Raw genomic sequence first — 18185 nt, forward strand, 5'->3', positions numbered from 1 at the left:
TGAACATTCTGATCTACTGGTATGTTATGTGCGTTGTTGTATAAAGATATCTAATTTAATATGTGCGATTAAATCCTTAATACTGAACTCACAACCAGCATTGTCACAGAGGACCGGAAACACACACACACACACACACACACACACACACAAAACAAGCCATGCTTAGAGAGAGGGAGTTACATTTTATTAAGGGCAGGGCCAGAGAAAAATGTGCCTTTCAAATTCTGCCTCCACTCCCTGCCACACACACACACACACACACACACACACACACACACGGAGAAAACCTATTCTATTTATACTTTTCCTAGCTTGTTTGTCTCCTAAATTTGGAATGAGACCCCTGAGCCTTCTGGGAAAGAAGGCCTACATGCTGGGAAGGGGCCATGAGACCAAATCTCAAGGCCTGGCCTGGTATCAGCACTGACAGCTCTGTCCACAGCCTCTCTGGAATGGGAGTAGTCTTATTTTCCTTATTATTTAAGCAAGCAAGCGTTTACAGAAGCCAAAACAGCAGGGTTAAGATTTCAAACCACAGTTTTTATATAAGATGGATGCTTCAGCGTAACATCTTCAAAAGGTACATCACAGCCTTCCGGTGCTTAAACTCACTTCGGCACTATGCCTGGGGTCATTTTGAAGAGCCAGATCACCCGCCAACCCCCCTCCCACCCCCATCCCTCCCAAAAAAATGCTGAAAACATGGCACTACAGAGATTTCAGAAAGGACACCTTTTTACTGTGTGAGAGCTGAACCTAGTGGGCGGACCTCTGCTTTGTTTAACCTCAGCTGGGAACATGTGGCCCTGCCCTTAATAAAATGTAACTCCCTTTCTCTAAACAGTGGCTCACACTGTTCAGTGCTCTACGCATGCACAGGTCCACCAGTGATGGCGAGGGTGCTGTTTGGAGCTGCAAACACATACTAGCAGGTTGGTGAGTTTGCAAATACGGAGTCTATGGATGATGAGGATTGGCTGTCAGTGCTTCCTACCATAAGTTACATAAGTCACTCCCATCCATGTTTCATTCACCAAAGCAAATCATAAGACCTTAAGAGTGACTATATAGTCACGCTGTGTTCTCCAAGAACTCAAAGAATTGAGGCAAGTACTGATGTTTAACCGTGACATTTTTAGTCACCAATGGATTATTTGATATTTGTGGCAGAGTTTATTTCCCAAAAGTAGTTGCAGCATTAAGTCCTGTGCAACATTCTGTTCTTATAATGTGACTTTGCCACACCTTCCACCGAGAAGTAAAGATCTATGTTTCCTTTCCCTGAAACTCGGCAGGTGTGTGACTACAGTAGAAGTCACACTGTGTGATGTCTGAGGATAGGTTATTAAAAACTTCCATCATATTCTCTTTGGGACACTTACTCTTAAAAAACCAACAACCACACCGAGAGTAAGCCCAAGCAGCTCCATGGAGAGCCATGTGTGGGTCCCTAGCAGAGGTCCTGGCTGACAATGGCATCAACCACCTCACATGTGAGTGACCAAGGGTTCAGGCAACTCCAGGCCCCCACCACTGAGTTGCCTTTGGGCATCCTCAGTTCTTCCACGCCGAGGCCCCCAAGGTCATGGAGCAGACACAAGCTAGCCCCACAGAGGCCACAGAATCTGCGAGTGTAACAAATTGTTGTTATTCTAATGCCACTCACTTTGAGGTAATTTGTTTTTCAGGAATAATAACTGGAAGTGTATTTTCTATGTGTAGTGCTATAGAGGTGCTGGTGGGTGTTAGCAATGAATAAAATTTGGTTCTACTCCACATATTTTTCTATCAAGTCATTCTTTACTCTGGGGTCATTCTTGCACCCACGATGTAAAGAACTATTTGGTCTTTTGCTTTTTTGTTTGTTAATCCTCACCTGAGGCTGTTTTTTTTTTTCTTTTCCATATTCAGAGAGAGAGGAAGGGATGGAGGGAGAGAGAGAAGCATTGGTGTGAGAGAGACACATCAATCGGTTGCTTCCTGCACATGCCCAGTCAGAAGTGATTGGGCCAGAGGCTCTAACCACTGAGAACACCTACCAGGGCAACGATTTGGTCTTTTTATTGTTACCACTGCCTCAGATATAATGACTATAAAGTTGGTATTCTAACAGGAAATGTAATCTTTTGTTTGCCCGGCTTATTTATTTATTTATTTATTTATTTGTGAGGATTATAATACTCATCTATTATTAAGACACAAAACAACCCAGCAAGCCCCCTTTTATGCTAAGCCCTTTGCTCAGTGCCTGACACATAATTGCTTGATAAATGTTGGATGAGTGCCGGTCAGAAACACAGATGTGGGTGAGTGTTCTTAGGAGCACCTGTGAACCACCTTTCTCCCACAGAAAATGAAGAGCCACTTATTGAATGTGGGGTTGAGGATAAGAAAGCGAAGGTCTGAAGCTGGGAATGTCTTTAAAAATTAAAAAGTTAATTCTAATCAATATAAGGCTTGATATAACTTCTGAAACTGTGGTGAGTGTTTATAAAAAAAAAAAAAGACGCCATTTATGTGACTTTCAAAGCTTCATGCTTTTGAATAAAAGGAGACAACCAATACCCCACAACTAGACAGCTCATATTCTCAAAAAAAGCTCTAAAAATAAAGCAAATCCTTTCTACAGCTAGGAGGAAATGTCTCTAATAGTTATGGGTTAAAGACCATTTCCTAAAAACGTAGGGTTGTGAAGATGTTCTCTTAAGCTCTTATGTATGGGGCTTTTGCTGTTGCCATATCGCGTGGTATGCAAACTGCGGCTCGCGAGCCACATGCAGCTCTTTGGCCTCTTCAATGTGGCTCTTCCACAAAATACCACGGCCTGGGCGAGTCTATTTTGAAGAAGTGGCGTTAGAAGAAGTTTAAGTTTAAAAAATTTGGCTCTCAAAAGAAATTTCAGTCTTTGTACTGTTGACATTTGGCTCTGTTGACTAACGAGTTTGCCGACCACTGCCATACACCATTGCATTATTCCTTGATTAGGACAAATTGCAGAATTGGTAGAATTGGACTTGACTACCTAGTGACTTTTTAGAACAGAGGTGCTTCAGTGCTCTCTGTTCTAGGAAGTGGAGCTGCCCTGCCCCAGTCTTGAACCAGTCAGTTCTCAGCCTACTTAGGGGTCCTGCATCATGGTCTCCCTGGGCCATTCTACACCTGAGTTTGAGTCTCATGTTCATAGTAAGTTCCAGGCGTGGGAGAGGTGAGTGGCAGGACGGAGGAAGTTTAGCAGTAATGTCTGTGACATTTCACCTTCTAGGTCAGTGCTCTCAAGCTGTCTGTCATGAAAGACTCCCTTTAAAAACAATTCTGATTCATCATAAACCAATATATGATTCTACAGCACGAGACTACCTGCAGCTCACTACTCATTTTTTAACTCACGGGTTCAAGAATAATTTACTTGGTCTATATCATGCTCAGTAAGATGAGTCCACTGGTGATGTGCATGGATTTTGTAAAAATGTTAATAAATTTCTATGCAATCTTTACACACCCACTGTCAATTGCTCTAATTAATTTAACTGGGACTGGTAGCAAATAGTTACTATTTGCTTTGAAGAACATTGATTGAAGTGAATTTCCTAGTGTCCTGTCCAGTTAAAACCTGCATTGCAGCCCTAACCAGTTTGGCTCAGTGGCTAGCGTGTCGGCCTGCAGACTCAAGGAGGGTCTCAGGTTTGATTCCAGTCAAGGGCATGTACCTTGGTTGTGGGCACATCCCCAGTAGGGAGTGTGCAGGAGGCAGCTGATCAATGTTTCTCTCTCATTGATATTTCTAACTCTTTATCCCTCTCCCTTCTTCTCTGTAAAAGAATCAATAAAATATATTTAAAAAATAAAATAAAACCTGCCTTGCAATACCTCTGAGGTCTACTCTCTGGATATCTGGTTTGTATTTACACTTAAGGATATTATTTGCAGATTATATTGTTTTTATTCTATATTCATATATTCATATAACTATAGGTTTTACATTAATTTAAATTCATATTGAAATATATTATAAGTTTGCATTTTAGTTTGGTTTTGGTTTTTTAGTTTTTATTTAATGTTTAGGAATATGTGTGTGTGTGTGTTTTCCAGGTCCAGTATTATACGAATTGAATATTCCATGATGAGTTGACATTAGTTTCCCCAGGCGTGAGGACTTAATGGATGAGGTACAGACAGGTTGCTTTACAGGATCCATTAATGTTGCTTTCCCAGCTGGAGTTTTGGGGGGTTTTTTTAGTTTTTTTTTTTTAGACCATCAAAGCAATGTCTCTGTATGTGGCCATTCTACTTGTGAGAGTATAAGAGTTGAAATATTTTTTAATACCAGTGAACTGGAATCGGGCATCGGTTTCTGGGCCAAACATAGTTTCAATCCTGCCCTAGTCACAAATTCTGAAACGTGTGTCCTTCAACATACTAAGCACCCCTACTCCAGGTCAGAAGAAGGTGCCTCCGCTGAGGTATAACCCGATGTTTGAGTCTGGCTTTCCATCCCAACCCTGCTGCTTTCTGGTTGTGTGACAGTGGGCACTTGGATCAGCCTTACTGAATCTGTTTCTTCATTTGTACAAGAGGATGGTACTCACCTAAAGTGATTTTGAGGATTCTAAGAGGTAATATGAAGTTATCTCTTAACCCAGTGAGATAAGGCAAACTCATTAGTCAACAGAGCCAAATATCAACAGTACAATGATTGAATTTTCTTTTGAGAGCAAAATTTTTTAAACTTAAACTTCTTCTAATGCTACTTTTTCAAAATAGACTCATCCAGGCCATCATATTTTGTGGAAGAGCCACATTCAAGGGCCAAAGAGCTGCATGTGGCTCAAGACCATTGTCTTAACCAATGCAGGTCGTGTCCTGATAAATGTAGTTATTCGCATGGTCTTTTATGAATAAAATCTCTGGATCATTTCATTAAGAACTGAAATCTGTTGTTTGAACTCCCCTGGTTCCCTGCCATTGAGCAGCCACGTGTTGTATTCTTCCACTTTTCCCTATAGGAGAAAGCTTATTAAAATCGTGAGTAGGAAAGGAGAAAAAGAAATCAGTTCTTATTTCCTCAAAAAAAATTCAGATTTCTCTTGTTTCTTTGCCTAAAGTTGGCTTGCATTGAACTGGGATAGTCTCCCTCTCTTGACTGTGGTGGGCCTTTTTTTTTTTTTTGCCTTAGTAGGTTCCTTCTCTTGTAAAAAAACACACGAAACAAAACAAAAATTATATTTAATGATGGTATTGATGTAAAGATGGTTATAATCTCTGACCCCAAAGGTTGAATTTTACAATTCTGATTTTTAAAAGAGATTATAACATCTTTATGAGCCTCTAAAAGTAATTTTAGCTTTGCACTTGGTGCCTGGGGTAGCTGATGGACAGGTGGGTTCTAGCCCCACCCTGAGAAGTTGAGATGTGTCAGTTTTGCTACAAGAGAGTGGGACTGCATGCCATATTATATGGGATGACAAATACAGATAGGAGCCAGCACTTACTGTGTCCTTAGGACAGACATGTGTTTTAACATGGCATCCTTCCAACGACCCTCTGAGGCAGGTGTTATTAATGTGATAAAGTAGTAAATAATGAATAATTTAGAACCAAGGAGATCCAGTGCTTAAAGTCATCCAGATGGAGAAGATGAATGCTAATATTGGTCCTTCAAACCATCCAACGATGTGTATTATCTGAAAACCTTGGGGAATTGGAGGAGAGGATATGTTTTAACTCTGTATTGAAGTGTACTGCACTGTGCTGAGAACAGGACCAGGACTCAAGAGATTGTTGATGTTCATGATGCCCAATTCTGATATGGGAAAAGTGGAAATAAATACCACTTATCTGTGGCTTATCTGGAGTAATTTGAAAAGGAATTCAGTTCTTGATACAAACTATTAATATATTGCTTTCTAAAACCATCTCTGTAGGGGTGTGTGTAAGTGTGTATAGATAAAATGCTTTTGCAACTTCCTACAACTTCTGATAACTTGATTTCCCTTCTTAGTTCAAAATATTTTAAAATTTCTCTCTCAATTTATTCTCTGACCCATGAGTTGTTTAAAATCCAAGTATTTTGTTTTTTTCTAGCTATTTTCGTTACTGAGTTTTGGTTTAATTCCACTGTGGTCTTAGGGCATAGGTTGTATGATTTCTATTCTTTTAAACATATTATAATGTGTTTTATGGACAAAAGTATGCTCTATATCGGTGAATGTTCCATACAAGCTTGAAAAGAGCGCATTTTCTGCTGTGGTTGGGTGAAGTGCTCTATAGAAGTCCATTATATCCAGTTGATTGATGGTGTTGTTGAAGTTAACTATGTCCTTACCTATTTTCTGCCCGTTAGATCTGTTTGTTTCTGATAGAGGGGTATTGAAGTCTCCAACTAAAATAGCACATTCATTACTTTTCCTTGAGGTTCTATCAGTTTTTGCCTCAAGTATTTTGACACTCTGTTGTTAAGTTTATATACTTTAACGATTATCATGTCTTCGGAGAACTGATCTCTTTATTGTTATGTAAGCTCTTCTTTATCTCTGATAACTTTCCTTGCTCCAAAATCTGCTGACTGAAGTTAATATAGCTGCTACTTTTTAAATTAGTGTTAGCATAATATATCTTTCTCCATGCCTTTATTTTAATTTACATTTATCTTTATATTTATAGTGGATTTTTGTAGACAAAATGTAGTTGGGTCTTATTTTTTAATCTACTCCGACAATATCTGTCTTGTAATTGGTGTGTTTAAATCATTGAAGTTTAAAGTGAATAATGATATAGTTGGATTAATATCTACCATACTGTTACTGTTTTTTTATTCAGGGCTCTTGTTCTTTCTATTTTTGTCTTCCACTGTTTTCCTGTTTTTTGTGGCTTTAAATGAACATTTAATAGGATTCCATTTTCTCTCCTTTCTTTCATATCAGTTATACTTCTTTTTAAACATAACTTTAAGTGGTTGCCCTAGAATTGTAATGTGCATTTACAACTAATCCAAGTCCATTTTCAAGTAACATTATATGCTTCATGGGAGTATAAGTATTTTATGACAAAAATACTTTTAATTCCTCTCTCCTGTTTTTTTGTATCATTGCTGTCATTCATTCTACTTATACATAAACTGTAATCATCAAATGCATTTTTGCTATTATTTTGAACAAATTGTGATCTGATTACTTAAGAATAAGAAAAATATAAATGCTTTTTTTTTTTTTTTTACTGTCACTTATTCTTTCTGTAATGCTTTTTCTTTATCAGAGTTCCTGACTTATATAATTTTCTTTCTCTTCTAAAAACATTTCTTGCAAGGTAGGTCTATTGGCAACAAATTCCCTCAGTTTTTGTTTTTCTAAGAAAGTTTTTCTCCTTCATTTTTTAAGAATAATTTTTCAAGATACAAAATTGAGGTAGGTGGTTTTCCCCCTCTCAATGCCCTGGTCCAATGGCTTCTTTCAAGGTTCCTTTTCTTTATCTTTGTTTTTTTGCAGTTTGAATAAATGCTGAGACGTAGGGTTTTTGTTATTTATTTGATTGTATTATTTCTGCATAATGTTCTGAGTTCCCTGGGTCTATCTATGGTTTGACATTAATTTGGCAAAATTTGCCATCATTATTGCTTCAATATTTCTTCTGGTTCTTTCCCTTTTTCTTCTCATTCTGATATCCCCATTACAGGTATGTAGCACCTTTGTTATAGTTGTCTCCCACAGTTCTTGGATATTCTGTTCTGTGGTGTATGTGGGTTTTGTGTTTTTGGTTTTTTTTTTTGTGTGTGTGTGTGTGTGGTTTTTTTTTTTTTTTTTTTTTTTTTTTTTTTTTTTTTTTAATAATCACTGTCTTTTTTTTGGAAAGTTTCTATTAACATGCTTAAGCTCAGAGATTCTTTCTCAACTATGTCCAGTTTATTAAGCCCATCAAAGACAGTCTTCATTCTTTACCATGTCTTTTATCTTAAGCATTTCTCATGGTTCTCTCTCAGGATTTCCGTCTCTCTGCTGACTGCATGTTGTTCCTGCATGTGGTCCACTTCTCCTAATAGCGCCCTTTGCCTATTAATCATAGTTATTTTACATTTCTGGTCTGACATTTCCAAACAACATCCGGGCCACATCTGAGTCTGGTTCTAATGCTTGCTCAGTCTCTTCTTGCCTTTAAATATGGTGGACTTGATGTCTTGAGTAAAGGAAAGTGCAGTAAGTAGACCTTTACTATTGTGGAGGTTAGGTGGGTGTTAGAGGCTTGTTCATAGTCCTATGATTAGGTGTCAGTCTTTGTAAGCCTTTGCTTCTGCAAAGGGAACTTCACAAGTGCTTGTCTGGTCTGGTTTTTCTTTTTCTTTTTTTTTTCTTTCACCCCCCTAAGTGGCACCAGGTGGACAGAGGGCTGGGGCTGGGGATTTTCCTTCCTCCGCATTAGGCTAGAGCCAGCTGGGGCTGGGCATGTCTCCTCCCCAGACCACTCAGGCTCCAATAAAGCCTGGGCAGGTGAGGCCCATTTAAATGGTGTCTCCTGAGGGCAGGCCTTGTTAAGAGGAGCAGAAAGTTCTGGTGGATTTCCAAGTGGTTCTTTTTCCCCGCCCCTTGCTAGAAGCTGCAGGGGATTTTCCTCGGGCCTTCCTTCATTGGGAGAACCTGTGGGGCTCCTGGAGGCAGTTACTTCTGAGCTTTGTCTTCTGAGCCCTGCAGTCCGCCAACTACAGTTCAAGCTTCCCCATAGGTCCTGATTCCCGAGGAGGTTCCGGCTGGTGGACTTCTGCTCCGGTGAGTCGTGACTCTCTGAGTCTGTCTGTCTCTTTGGGGGCAGCGGTTTGTGACCTCAGGTCTCTGATGGAACGAAGGAGAAATGTTGAATTTCCAGTTTGTTCAGCTTTTTCTTGTTGCTGGGACAGAGCGATGACTACCAACCTTCTTACAAGCCAGACCAGAAACGGGCTCCTTTTTCTTTTTTATAAAATGCTGCATTAAGGATATTGTCTGGTCCAGGGTAGAATTTTGTGAAAATGTCGACATTCTAGCCACTGTTTTTATTATACTCCCTCCCATGTTTAATCTTTTCTGGCTATAGTTATTTCTGCCAAAATACTTCTTAGCTGTGAACAGTCCAGTTCTTTCATTTGTGGGTTTTCCTCAACTCCCCTCTGCCTTTCTTGGGTGGCTAGCAGCCCATACTGCCCATGCTTGCCAATGGTCAACATTTAAACAAGGATACACTGTTTACGCGGTTATTCCTAATATTCTGCTTGGAAATCCTGGTTGGTGAACCCAGCTGACTGCAGGTTAGGCTGATGGCTTCAGGAAAGAGTTTACCGAGAAGGTAAAATGTTGGCTTAAAGCTACATTTACACACCGAGTTTCTCTAGCCCTGTAACCGCATGTCTGTCTACATGTATTCTGTGGCCCCTCATGTTACCTAAAGTAAGAACGTTCACCCTGGCCTTCATATGAGTCACTGGATCTGCTTCTATTTAATTGGTCTAAGTCTGTGGTCTGCAAACTGCGGCTCTTGAGCCACATGTGGCTCTTTGGCCCCTTCCACAAAATACCATGGCCTGGGCAAGTCTATTTTGAAGAAGTGGCATTATAAGAAGTTTAAGTTTAAAAAATTTGGCTCTCAAAAGAAATTTCAGTTATTGTATTTGATATTTGATATTTGGCTCTGTTGACTAATGAGTTTGCTGACCACTGGTCTAAGTGAGTTCTGGTGTCAGTATTGCTAAAAGCTCCCCAAGTTATTGTACTAGGCTTCTTGGGTTGGAATCCACTGGTCTATACAAGGGTCAGCACGCTTTTTCGTTAAAGAACCAGAAGGTAAATATTTGGGGCTTTGAAAGTTATATGGTCTCTGTTGTGCCTACTCAACTGTGAGGGGGCAGCCATAGGCAAGTGGGCACGGCTGTGTCCCAATCACTTTGTTCGTAGACGCCAAAATTTTAATCCATTTAATTTTCCTGTGTCATGAAATATTATTCTTCTTTTGATGTTTTTTCAGTTATTTAAAAAATGTGGAAACCGTTCTTGTCTCTCAGGTTGTCCAATAACAAGTGGAATTAGGATTGCGGGCTGTAGTTGGGCCACGCCTGGTTAATAGTTCGCCTGTTCGCTGCTTCAGTTTGCTTCCATAAGAGAAAATGGTTCCTTCTCTCGGTCTCAGATAACATTGCAAATGAGTCCTGGCTTTGACTACTTATTTCAAATACGTCTTATCAGATCATTTTAAAACATGGCAATGCATTTCCTTAATATCCCTGAAAATTGTCGGAGTTGACCTGCTTTTTCCTAAAGTAACAAGCCTGGCTTAAGTGGTGTGAAGCAGTAGGAAGGATATGCTCTCACTAATAAGCAGATAGTTGCAGGGTTAATTCAGCTGCTTTACAACGCAATCAACCCAGGGGTTTTCCATCTTTCTTCTTTACTGTTCCATATTAGTCCTGGCTGTTGTCTTAGCTCATGGTTGCAAGATGGCTATAGCAGCCCTGGGCATCGCAGGCAGACACATAACATACAGCCAAGAGGCAAAGTGTTTCCTTTCATGGATCTATTTTTAATATTAGGCAACCCTTAAAAAATAACCCACAAAAAACAAGCCTGCCTTTCTATATAGGTCTTTCCCTAACCCCAAAACAAAATCAGTCCTGGTAAAGGCATGGAGATCCGCATGATTAACTATCAGGATATAAGTCCCCTGGCGTTGGAGGGCGCTGGTCTGACTTACGTAGATGGCTCCAGGATCCCAGAACCAAATCAGGGATCTGTTAACAAGGAAAAGAAAGACAACACAGTTGGGAGAGAATCAACAGAGTCTCACACAGAACTAGAGCCTTAGGATTAAAAAAAATTAATAATAAAACCTGAAGCAGGCTCTCTGCTGAGCTGCTCATTTCCATTTATTTACTTACTTCCCTTAAAGACCACAAGGAAATTGTTCCAAATAGATCTCCTGAAAGAAGTTGTATTTATCTGAACTCAAATAGGTTATATTTTGCTTCAGTCCTCAAAGGTACTATTATTCCTACCAGATAACATTTAAAAATAAATGTATCCTATTTTAGATTATTTTATTTTCCTAAAGCTGTGCCACATTGCATATCCGGCATAAAAATGTTCACATCCAAAGCGGTTGTCTACTTTTGCACTTTGTACTGTGAATAAAAAGTAAAAATATTTTCCCAAAAAGTTATATCGTGGAGTAAGAATATAAGGACTGGACATGTCATTCCCCCAGCCTCATGGATATCCTGATCATCCTCCCAAGTGGCACATGATCCTCCTCCCCTTCCCCACAGGAAATCACAAAGGGAGATTTTCATCTAGTCCCATCTCAGCCGTGTTCATCCTGCTGGGAGGCCTGACACCCCCCCCCCCCCCCCAAGGGCACGGACTGAAATTCCCCACTTGCAGTTTTCTGGGAGAAGGTCTGACTCCGTGGGAGGGCTGCAGCCAGGACAGAGAGGCCAGGCTCTGCCTCCCCTGAGGCACTGCCATCTGACAGGCCAGTTGGACTCTCTGAGCTCCAGTTCTGACACCTGTGAAGCAGGAGTTTGGACTATGTGCTTTATAAGATAAGTGCTAATCTCAGGTGATCCAAATCTCTGACCTGTACCTTCCAATGCTAAAGTGATTTCTGCTGTGAGTGCTGCTTGGTGAGGGCCTCAGGGCCGGTCCGGTCCCCGGAGAGCAGGTGTTAGAGCAGCAGCTCTTGGGCCCCCGCTTTGCAGGGCCAGCCATGCCCACGCAGCTCACTAACCCTGATCTGCCACCCTAGGAAGCAAGAGCCACAAGGAGGAGATGATCTGGAAGAGCTTTATTATTTTTTGAACAAAAATGTATGCAAATAATCTGTCCTTTCATTATCAATATTGAGACATCTCACCATTATCTACAACACCGTGGACCTCTGGGCTCTCGAGGTATTTTTTCTTCCTTCTGGGACTCTCTAGCCACCCTGACGCCCTCACCCAGAAGGGAGAGGCCTATGTGGGAGGAAACCTTTTATTTGTGGCAAAAGCAGTGATCCTGGGCTTCTCGGCATGTTTCTGCTATCTCTTCATAGCTAGTTCTTAAGCTCACCAGTAATTCTAGTTCTTGTTCTCAGCGCACATACAACTGGCCTTTTGTTTCTTCTTCCCTCGGGAGGGTTATACATTTTGGAAGATCCCTGACATCTTTAGAACAACCCGGGCAAGGTTTCTCTTAAGGAGCTTGGAGACGGGTTGACTGGGCTGACGTGTGTCCAGCCTCGGGTCCCCTTCCCCCAGGAGTCAGACTCCTGGCCTGATGCCCTGTCTGCTGGCCTCTCAGGCGGGTCCATGCAGGGTGACAGCTGGGCGGTGCATGGTTCCCCGGAGCAGTCTGTCTACACGGGCTCCTGCAGCCCGGGCGGCCCCTCTGCCTCCCGAAGGCCCGCACCCGGGGCCTCTTCCCCAGGGGGGTCCCTGGTGGCCTCCTCGTAGGAGGGGGGCAGCCCCGCGGAGAGGGGGGCCGCCTCCATGGGCAGGGGCGAGTAGGGGAAGTCCTGCTCCCCGCTCCAGGGCAAGCCGGGCAGGAGGTCGGCGTCCTCCCCAGCAGGCGGGTGCTCGGCCAGGTCGATGGTGAAGACCTGGCCCTGCGGCCGTGGCGCCCGGCACAGGCGGTACAGGAAGAGCAGCAGGAAGGCCAGGAACAGCACGATGGTGGCCGGCAGCAGGATGCACAGGAAGGGCTCCACATCGTCTTTGCTGGAACTGATCTGCTGGGTGCCCTGCGGGGAGGGGATGAGGCCGGGTTAGGAGAGGGCAACAGGCGTTTCACCTTTCATTCTGATCATGGCTTGCTCACTCTAGAAATCACTTGTTCGTTCACTTATGCCCATGAACTTGAGCCTACATGGAAGTGAGCAAATTGACAAGATAAAAGTGTGGATTTAAAATGTTCAAAATAGCCAAAGATGGTTTGGCTCAGTGGATAGAGTATTGGCCTGCGGACTGAGGGGTCCCGAGTTCAATTCCGGTCAGGGGCATGTACCTTGGTTGCGGGCACATCCCCAGTGGGGGGTGTGCAGGAGGCAGCTGATCGACGTTTCTCTCTCATCAATGTTTCTAACTATCTCTCTCCCTTCCTCTCTGTAGAAAATCAATAATATATATTTTTTTAAAAGATAAAATGTCCAAAATACATGTTGATGGCATCCTACAGTATTTCCACTAAAGGATACACATTAGAATACATTTTAGAAGGTAGGTCCATCCCTCATTCTTTGAATAACTCTATTTATGTATTTTCTTTGGAATTAGACCAATAGTGTTTTATTGCCACAAACAAATCATATGGGACTTAATTTCTTTAATTGTGGAGTAAAATCTGAGGTGCATTCACATCACATGTAAGTAACATTTCTAGTCTGATTTGACAGCTGACTCTTAGGTTAGATTTACATTTTTCTTCTATTTGTTCTTAAAACATTTGTAGGATGAAAGTGAAAAAGTTTAAACTCTTAAGGAAAAGAATTGCACATAAATTCTAAGGCAGCCTATGAGATGTTGATTTTTAGCATTAGCTCAGAAGATAATTATGAATCCTGATGGAGTAAATACTATAACAGGCAGGAAATGATATTTCAACAGCAAGGTAGAAAAATAATACAAAAATACTGTTGCAGATTGCATAGATGTTACTTCAAATGAAGCCACTAAGAAATAATGAAAAATTAAAATGCTTCTTTATTGTATAAAGCATACAGCAACAAATGTAAATATTTATACCCGTTACTAAAGGAAAGTAAAAAACAAAAAAAAAACAAAAAAACAAACAAACAAACAAAAAAAACCCCACACACAACCACTAAAGCCTTAATTGTGTTTAAGACAACAAAATACTAAGCTCTTTATCAACTTGTTTAGAATAAGACATAATAAAACTGAGATCTGGGTTCTCTTGATTTTGGTGGAAAGGAAAATTGTTTTTTCTGGCCATGACCTTTAAGAGACTGGCTTATCTAGCACTGACCATGTAATCATTTTTACTTCTTAAAGGATTTACAAGTATGTGTGTTACTTTGACTGAAAATTGGGTGGTTTACTTAATCCTTGTACTGCCAGATGTTTGTCTTTGGTAAGACATGAGTTAAGATATTTTAGCTTGAAATGCATAAGAATAAAAGGTTTTGTTGGGAAGTAGAGTATCATGTTTGGGGTTTGACCACTCTGCCTTTGGATTTCAGGCCACCTTCTAATAGCTGTGTGGCCACGGGTCACTCACTGGTGCCCTCTGGGCCCAGGTTTTCATTTTCATTTCACTTATGAAATGAAAATAACATTTCTGAATGGATTAGAATGAGGATTTAGTGAATCACTACATGCAAAGCACTTGGTGGGTATTAGGTGTTTATTATGTATTTGGATCTATTGATAAGGATGAACATTTAGTGTGGGAAAACTTTGGCATTCCCAAGTTTGTATTTTAATAGATAAATATTTTCTCAGAAAATGATTTAGCAACATTAATATTTTTATGTCAGAAGAATATTTTTGTGTGTGTGATTCTTAACATTTCTAAACTATGGATTCTTTGTTTTCTCATACATAATCTAGTTTATTGTCAGAACTATTCACTTAAAATCTGTGGCGATATAAGGAGGGACTTCGATTACAAAAGCTGTAAGAGTAGATGAATTCATAAATAATTTTCCACGATTATTAAGAAATCAAAAAGCAACTTAACTATGTTTGTCTTCTCCCCCTAAATGAACCATTAAAAAATTTAAAGCTATTATCTCTTAGTACTTAAAAAAATCACTCTTTAATCTTGCTAAACATGGACCATTTTGCATGATTATATTTTTCATTTTCCATAGGTTATATGGATGATTATAGTTTCTCAATAGTTGTGGGCATCAACATTTAAATTATTGCAGACTGGACATTCACTATGCATAAAACATAAAAATATTTAATGTTCTATTTAAAAGATTTTTTGTAATAAACCCTATTATTCACTATTATGCCACTTTTGTATTATCAATACTAGCTGCAAAAACAGTTCACTCCTGCAATCAGAACTTCCACAGGCGAACTTGAATTGTCAAATACTGAGGGGCACTGCTTATCTGACGCAGCAGATTATGACAATTTCTTGAGATAAAGCATTCCTGTTTCCCAGTGAAGGGATGCATAGAGCTGCGGGTCAAACTTAACTTATTTACTGATTCATGATAAGTTCAAATTGTTCTGCTTTTTCAAAGTGCAGAATGGACGTTGTCTTTAATTAGATGTCCTGATTTGTTCACTTCCTTCAAAGTGGTTTCTTAACTTTTAATATCTCTCAGATGTGTATATTGATGCAAAGACTTTGTTGTTCAGGGAATGTTTTAGAGAAATATCCAGTTAAAAGTGTAACTGCTGAAAAAATATCATTATATATGCATGTATAAGTATTTTTCTGTAAAAGGTGGTTTTGTAGAACTTACATACCAATCTGATCAGTTGACTTTCCAATAAACAAGAAACTAGGTCTGTTTTCCTTTTACTTAAGAGATAGTGGTCCCACTATATTTCCCTACTGATGATAAAATTAATTCTGAGTTCTTAGGTTTCTGCCAATATTTTACCTTAATGCTTCTCAGCTTGATGCTTCTTTGATGATTTCCCAGACAGAGCAAAGCAGCTGTCTTAGTCGAGACAGAACCTCCTTAACCCTCTGCTACCCTTTTGGAAGTCAGATCTTGGCTTCTCTGAGAAACAGGGGTCATTATGCAGCTGGAGAGCCAAAGGAAGTTTCTTAGTGTTGTAGGTGTAGACATTGCTTACTGAGCAAAGAGCAAACTGTAAAACCAAGGCATAACATTGTGTTGACCCCTAATTTCCGGGATTCTTTGACATACTTGCTATATCAGGTATCCTTAGAAGATATGTGTCAAGTTTCACTTGAATTACAAGAATACAACTTTCAAGTTACTTCCTTAGACCACGCCAATCAGTGAAATCGGATTTTTGTCAGACCCACCATGTAAAATGTTGCCACTAAGTTTTAAGATCCTAAACATAACAGGCACGGCTGGTTTAAGCATGATGTACGTTGGGGAAGAAAAGGCAATAGGTACAGACCTGCAGCTGGGTTTCCTGAAGAGGTAGGCTCGGTTCGCTCGTCAGCCACTCGTAGGTGCCCCTGCCAGCATGCCCAAACTTCCTCCAGCTGCTGCCCAGCAGGCCTCGCATGTTTTCATCCAACCGGGGCCTCGCTCACCCTTCCACCTCGCTGCCCAGATCTCAGCAGTGCTGCTTGTTCTTGGCCTGGGTCCAGATTGGATGTGCTGGGCCGATGGCTGTGGGTAAACTCGTTCTCTAATGAGTGACAACAGGGAAAAGAAACCAACCGGAGAGACCTCTCAGGGCTGATTGTATGTAAATTCAGTGCCTCTGGATTTGCTTCTGTGGCCTTTCTCACTGTGAGGGCTGGCATCAAATATCAGATGCGGAAATAGGTTTCAGGCAGAGGAGTTCCCCGCATGAGCATTAGAGTGCAACGAATGGTCTTAGAGAATAAAGAACTGATTATATGTAGACAGAAGCAAGACCCTCTCCCTTCCTTCCCCTTCCTGCGTCTTTCTCCAGAGACAGAGCTGAGCCAGAGAAACCGCAAGCTGAATTTCCTTTCATTATTCCTGGATAATATGGTACCAAGAGAAGGGGTATTTGGTAGAGAAACAGACTCATTAATAACATTTTAGTGAATTATTTAGATGAAAGATGCTAATGATAATGTTGTACAGAAGCCAGACTGACAATAGCTGAGACTGGCTGGAAGGTTTATTGGTTTCAAAAGTTTTTTGTGTGTTTTTTTTTTAAATCAAATTACTGATACCAGAACAGTCTTCCTACTATCTTGTAAACTTGATAACATTATTTGTAAACTTAAAATAAGAAACTTTCCATTTAAGGGTTCACAGAGGTAACTTTGGGATGTTTACTTCTACATATTTGCAAAACCTTTAAGGCATGGTGGTTGGATTTTCTCTCCTTTAGGTAAATAAAGTTAAGTTTCACATATTTACCCCAACTGTTGCACCTCACTGTCGAAACTACCCACATCCTTATTTAAGCATCATTTCATCCATGTGATTGCCATGATGCTAAAATAATATTTTTTAATTGGGCCTTTTTTTTCTTTTCTTAATTAAGAGTCTCAATCATTGGCCCCAATTGGTTCATGGGTAGGTTTTGGGGGTGGTGAACTCTGAACTTTGCAGATACATCCAATTTTCTTGGAAGGACCCATATTGTTCACCACCTTTTCAAAAATAGATGCTCTCCCTTCTACATTTTGGTACTTTGCCAAACTTCTTATTTATGATAAAAGTTTGCAGTGAATTTCCCAGTGCCTCAATCAGCATCCTATTGTAGAACCTCTTTGTCCTTTCATCCTTTTATTTCTTACTGAGGAGTAAGTTGATTTTGTACTTTCAGTGAAAATGTTGCCCTGGACCACTGATGTGTTTCTATTTTAAGTCAATCCCATATCCTCACACTGACAACACTAGAAGCACCTGGCCAGTCCACAATTTTCTTTTTTGCATGTCACTGTTTTTGCCAATATTATGATCTCAACATGGACCATCCTTCCCCACCTTATCTACTTTTTAAAATACCTTTAAATGGGAAGTCTGTGAGGTTGACTCTCCTCCAGCTCTGAATGAGTAAGAGAAAAATTATTGTTTTCATGGATATGTTTTTGGGGACCAAGAGAAATAAATTATACAAGTAAGGAATATATATCTGAAGGTGATAAATGCTATGGAGATAAAAGCAGTGAAGGAGCAAAGTAAATGCTGAAGGAAGGGGAGCACATTAGAGGGGAAAATCAGCATCTCATTGTAGGGAAAGTGACAGCAAAAAGCAATCATTGCAGGGAACTGAGCAAAGAAGATAGGAGGGAAGAGCATTATAGACCAAGGGAACAGCCAGTTTAAAGGCCCTGACGTGCTCAAATACCTGGTAAGTTCTTAAAACAGCCAGTAGGTCAGGGTGGCTGGAGCAGAGAGCCAGGAAGGAAGGAGAAGATAAGGTCAGAGAGGATATGTGGAGGAGGGAGGACAGAACAAAGTGCAAGGTTGCTAGAACAGTGTCAGAAATTTGGCTTTTACACTAAGTAAAATGGAAGAGCCATGTGGAGTTTTGAATGATGAGATCCGACTTCACTTTAAAAGGATCACTCAGGCCT

The 18185-nt window shown here is 40.5% G+C and overlaps 1 protein-coding gene across 1 annotated transcript; it reads right to left on the reverse strand.

The window, feature by feature from the left end:
• Nucleotides 1–12348: 12348 nt before the first annotated feature.
• On the reverse strand, nucleotides 12349–16184 carry SMIM28 (small integral membrane protein 28; the record flags this gene model as incomplete). The annotated part of the gene is made up of 2 exons (XM_084890838.1): nucleotides 16073–16184; nucleotides 12349–12732 (listed from the first exon to the last, which is right to left on the reverse strand). The coding sequence occupies exons 1-2, from the start codon at nucleotides 16181–16183 to the stop codon at nucleotides 12349–12351; spliced, it is 495 nt and encodes a 164-aa protein (XP_084746964.1). The 5' UTR covers nucleotide 16184.
• Nucleotides 16185–18185: the final 2001 nt, after the last annotated feature.

This window comes from Pipistrellus hanaki, assembly GCF_964339955.1.
Source record: "Pipistrellus hanaki genome assembly, chromosome: 7".
Taxonomy (NCBI): domain Eukaryota; kingdom Metazoa; phylum Chordata; class Mammalia; order Chiroptera; family Vespertilionidae; genus Pipistrellus; species Pipistrellus hanaki.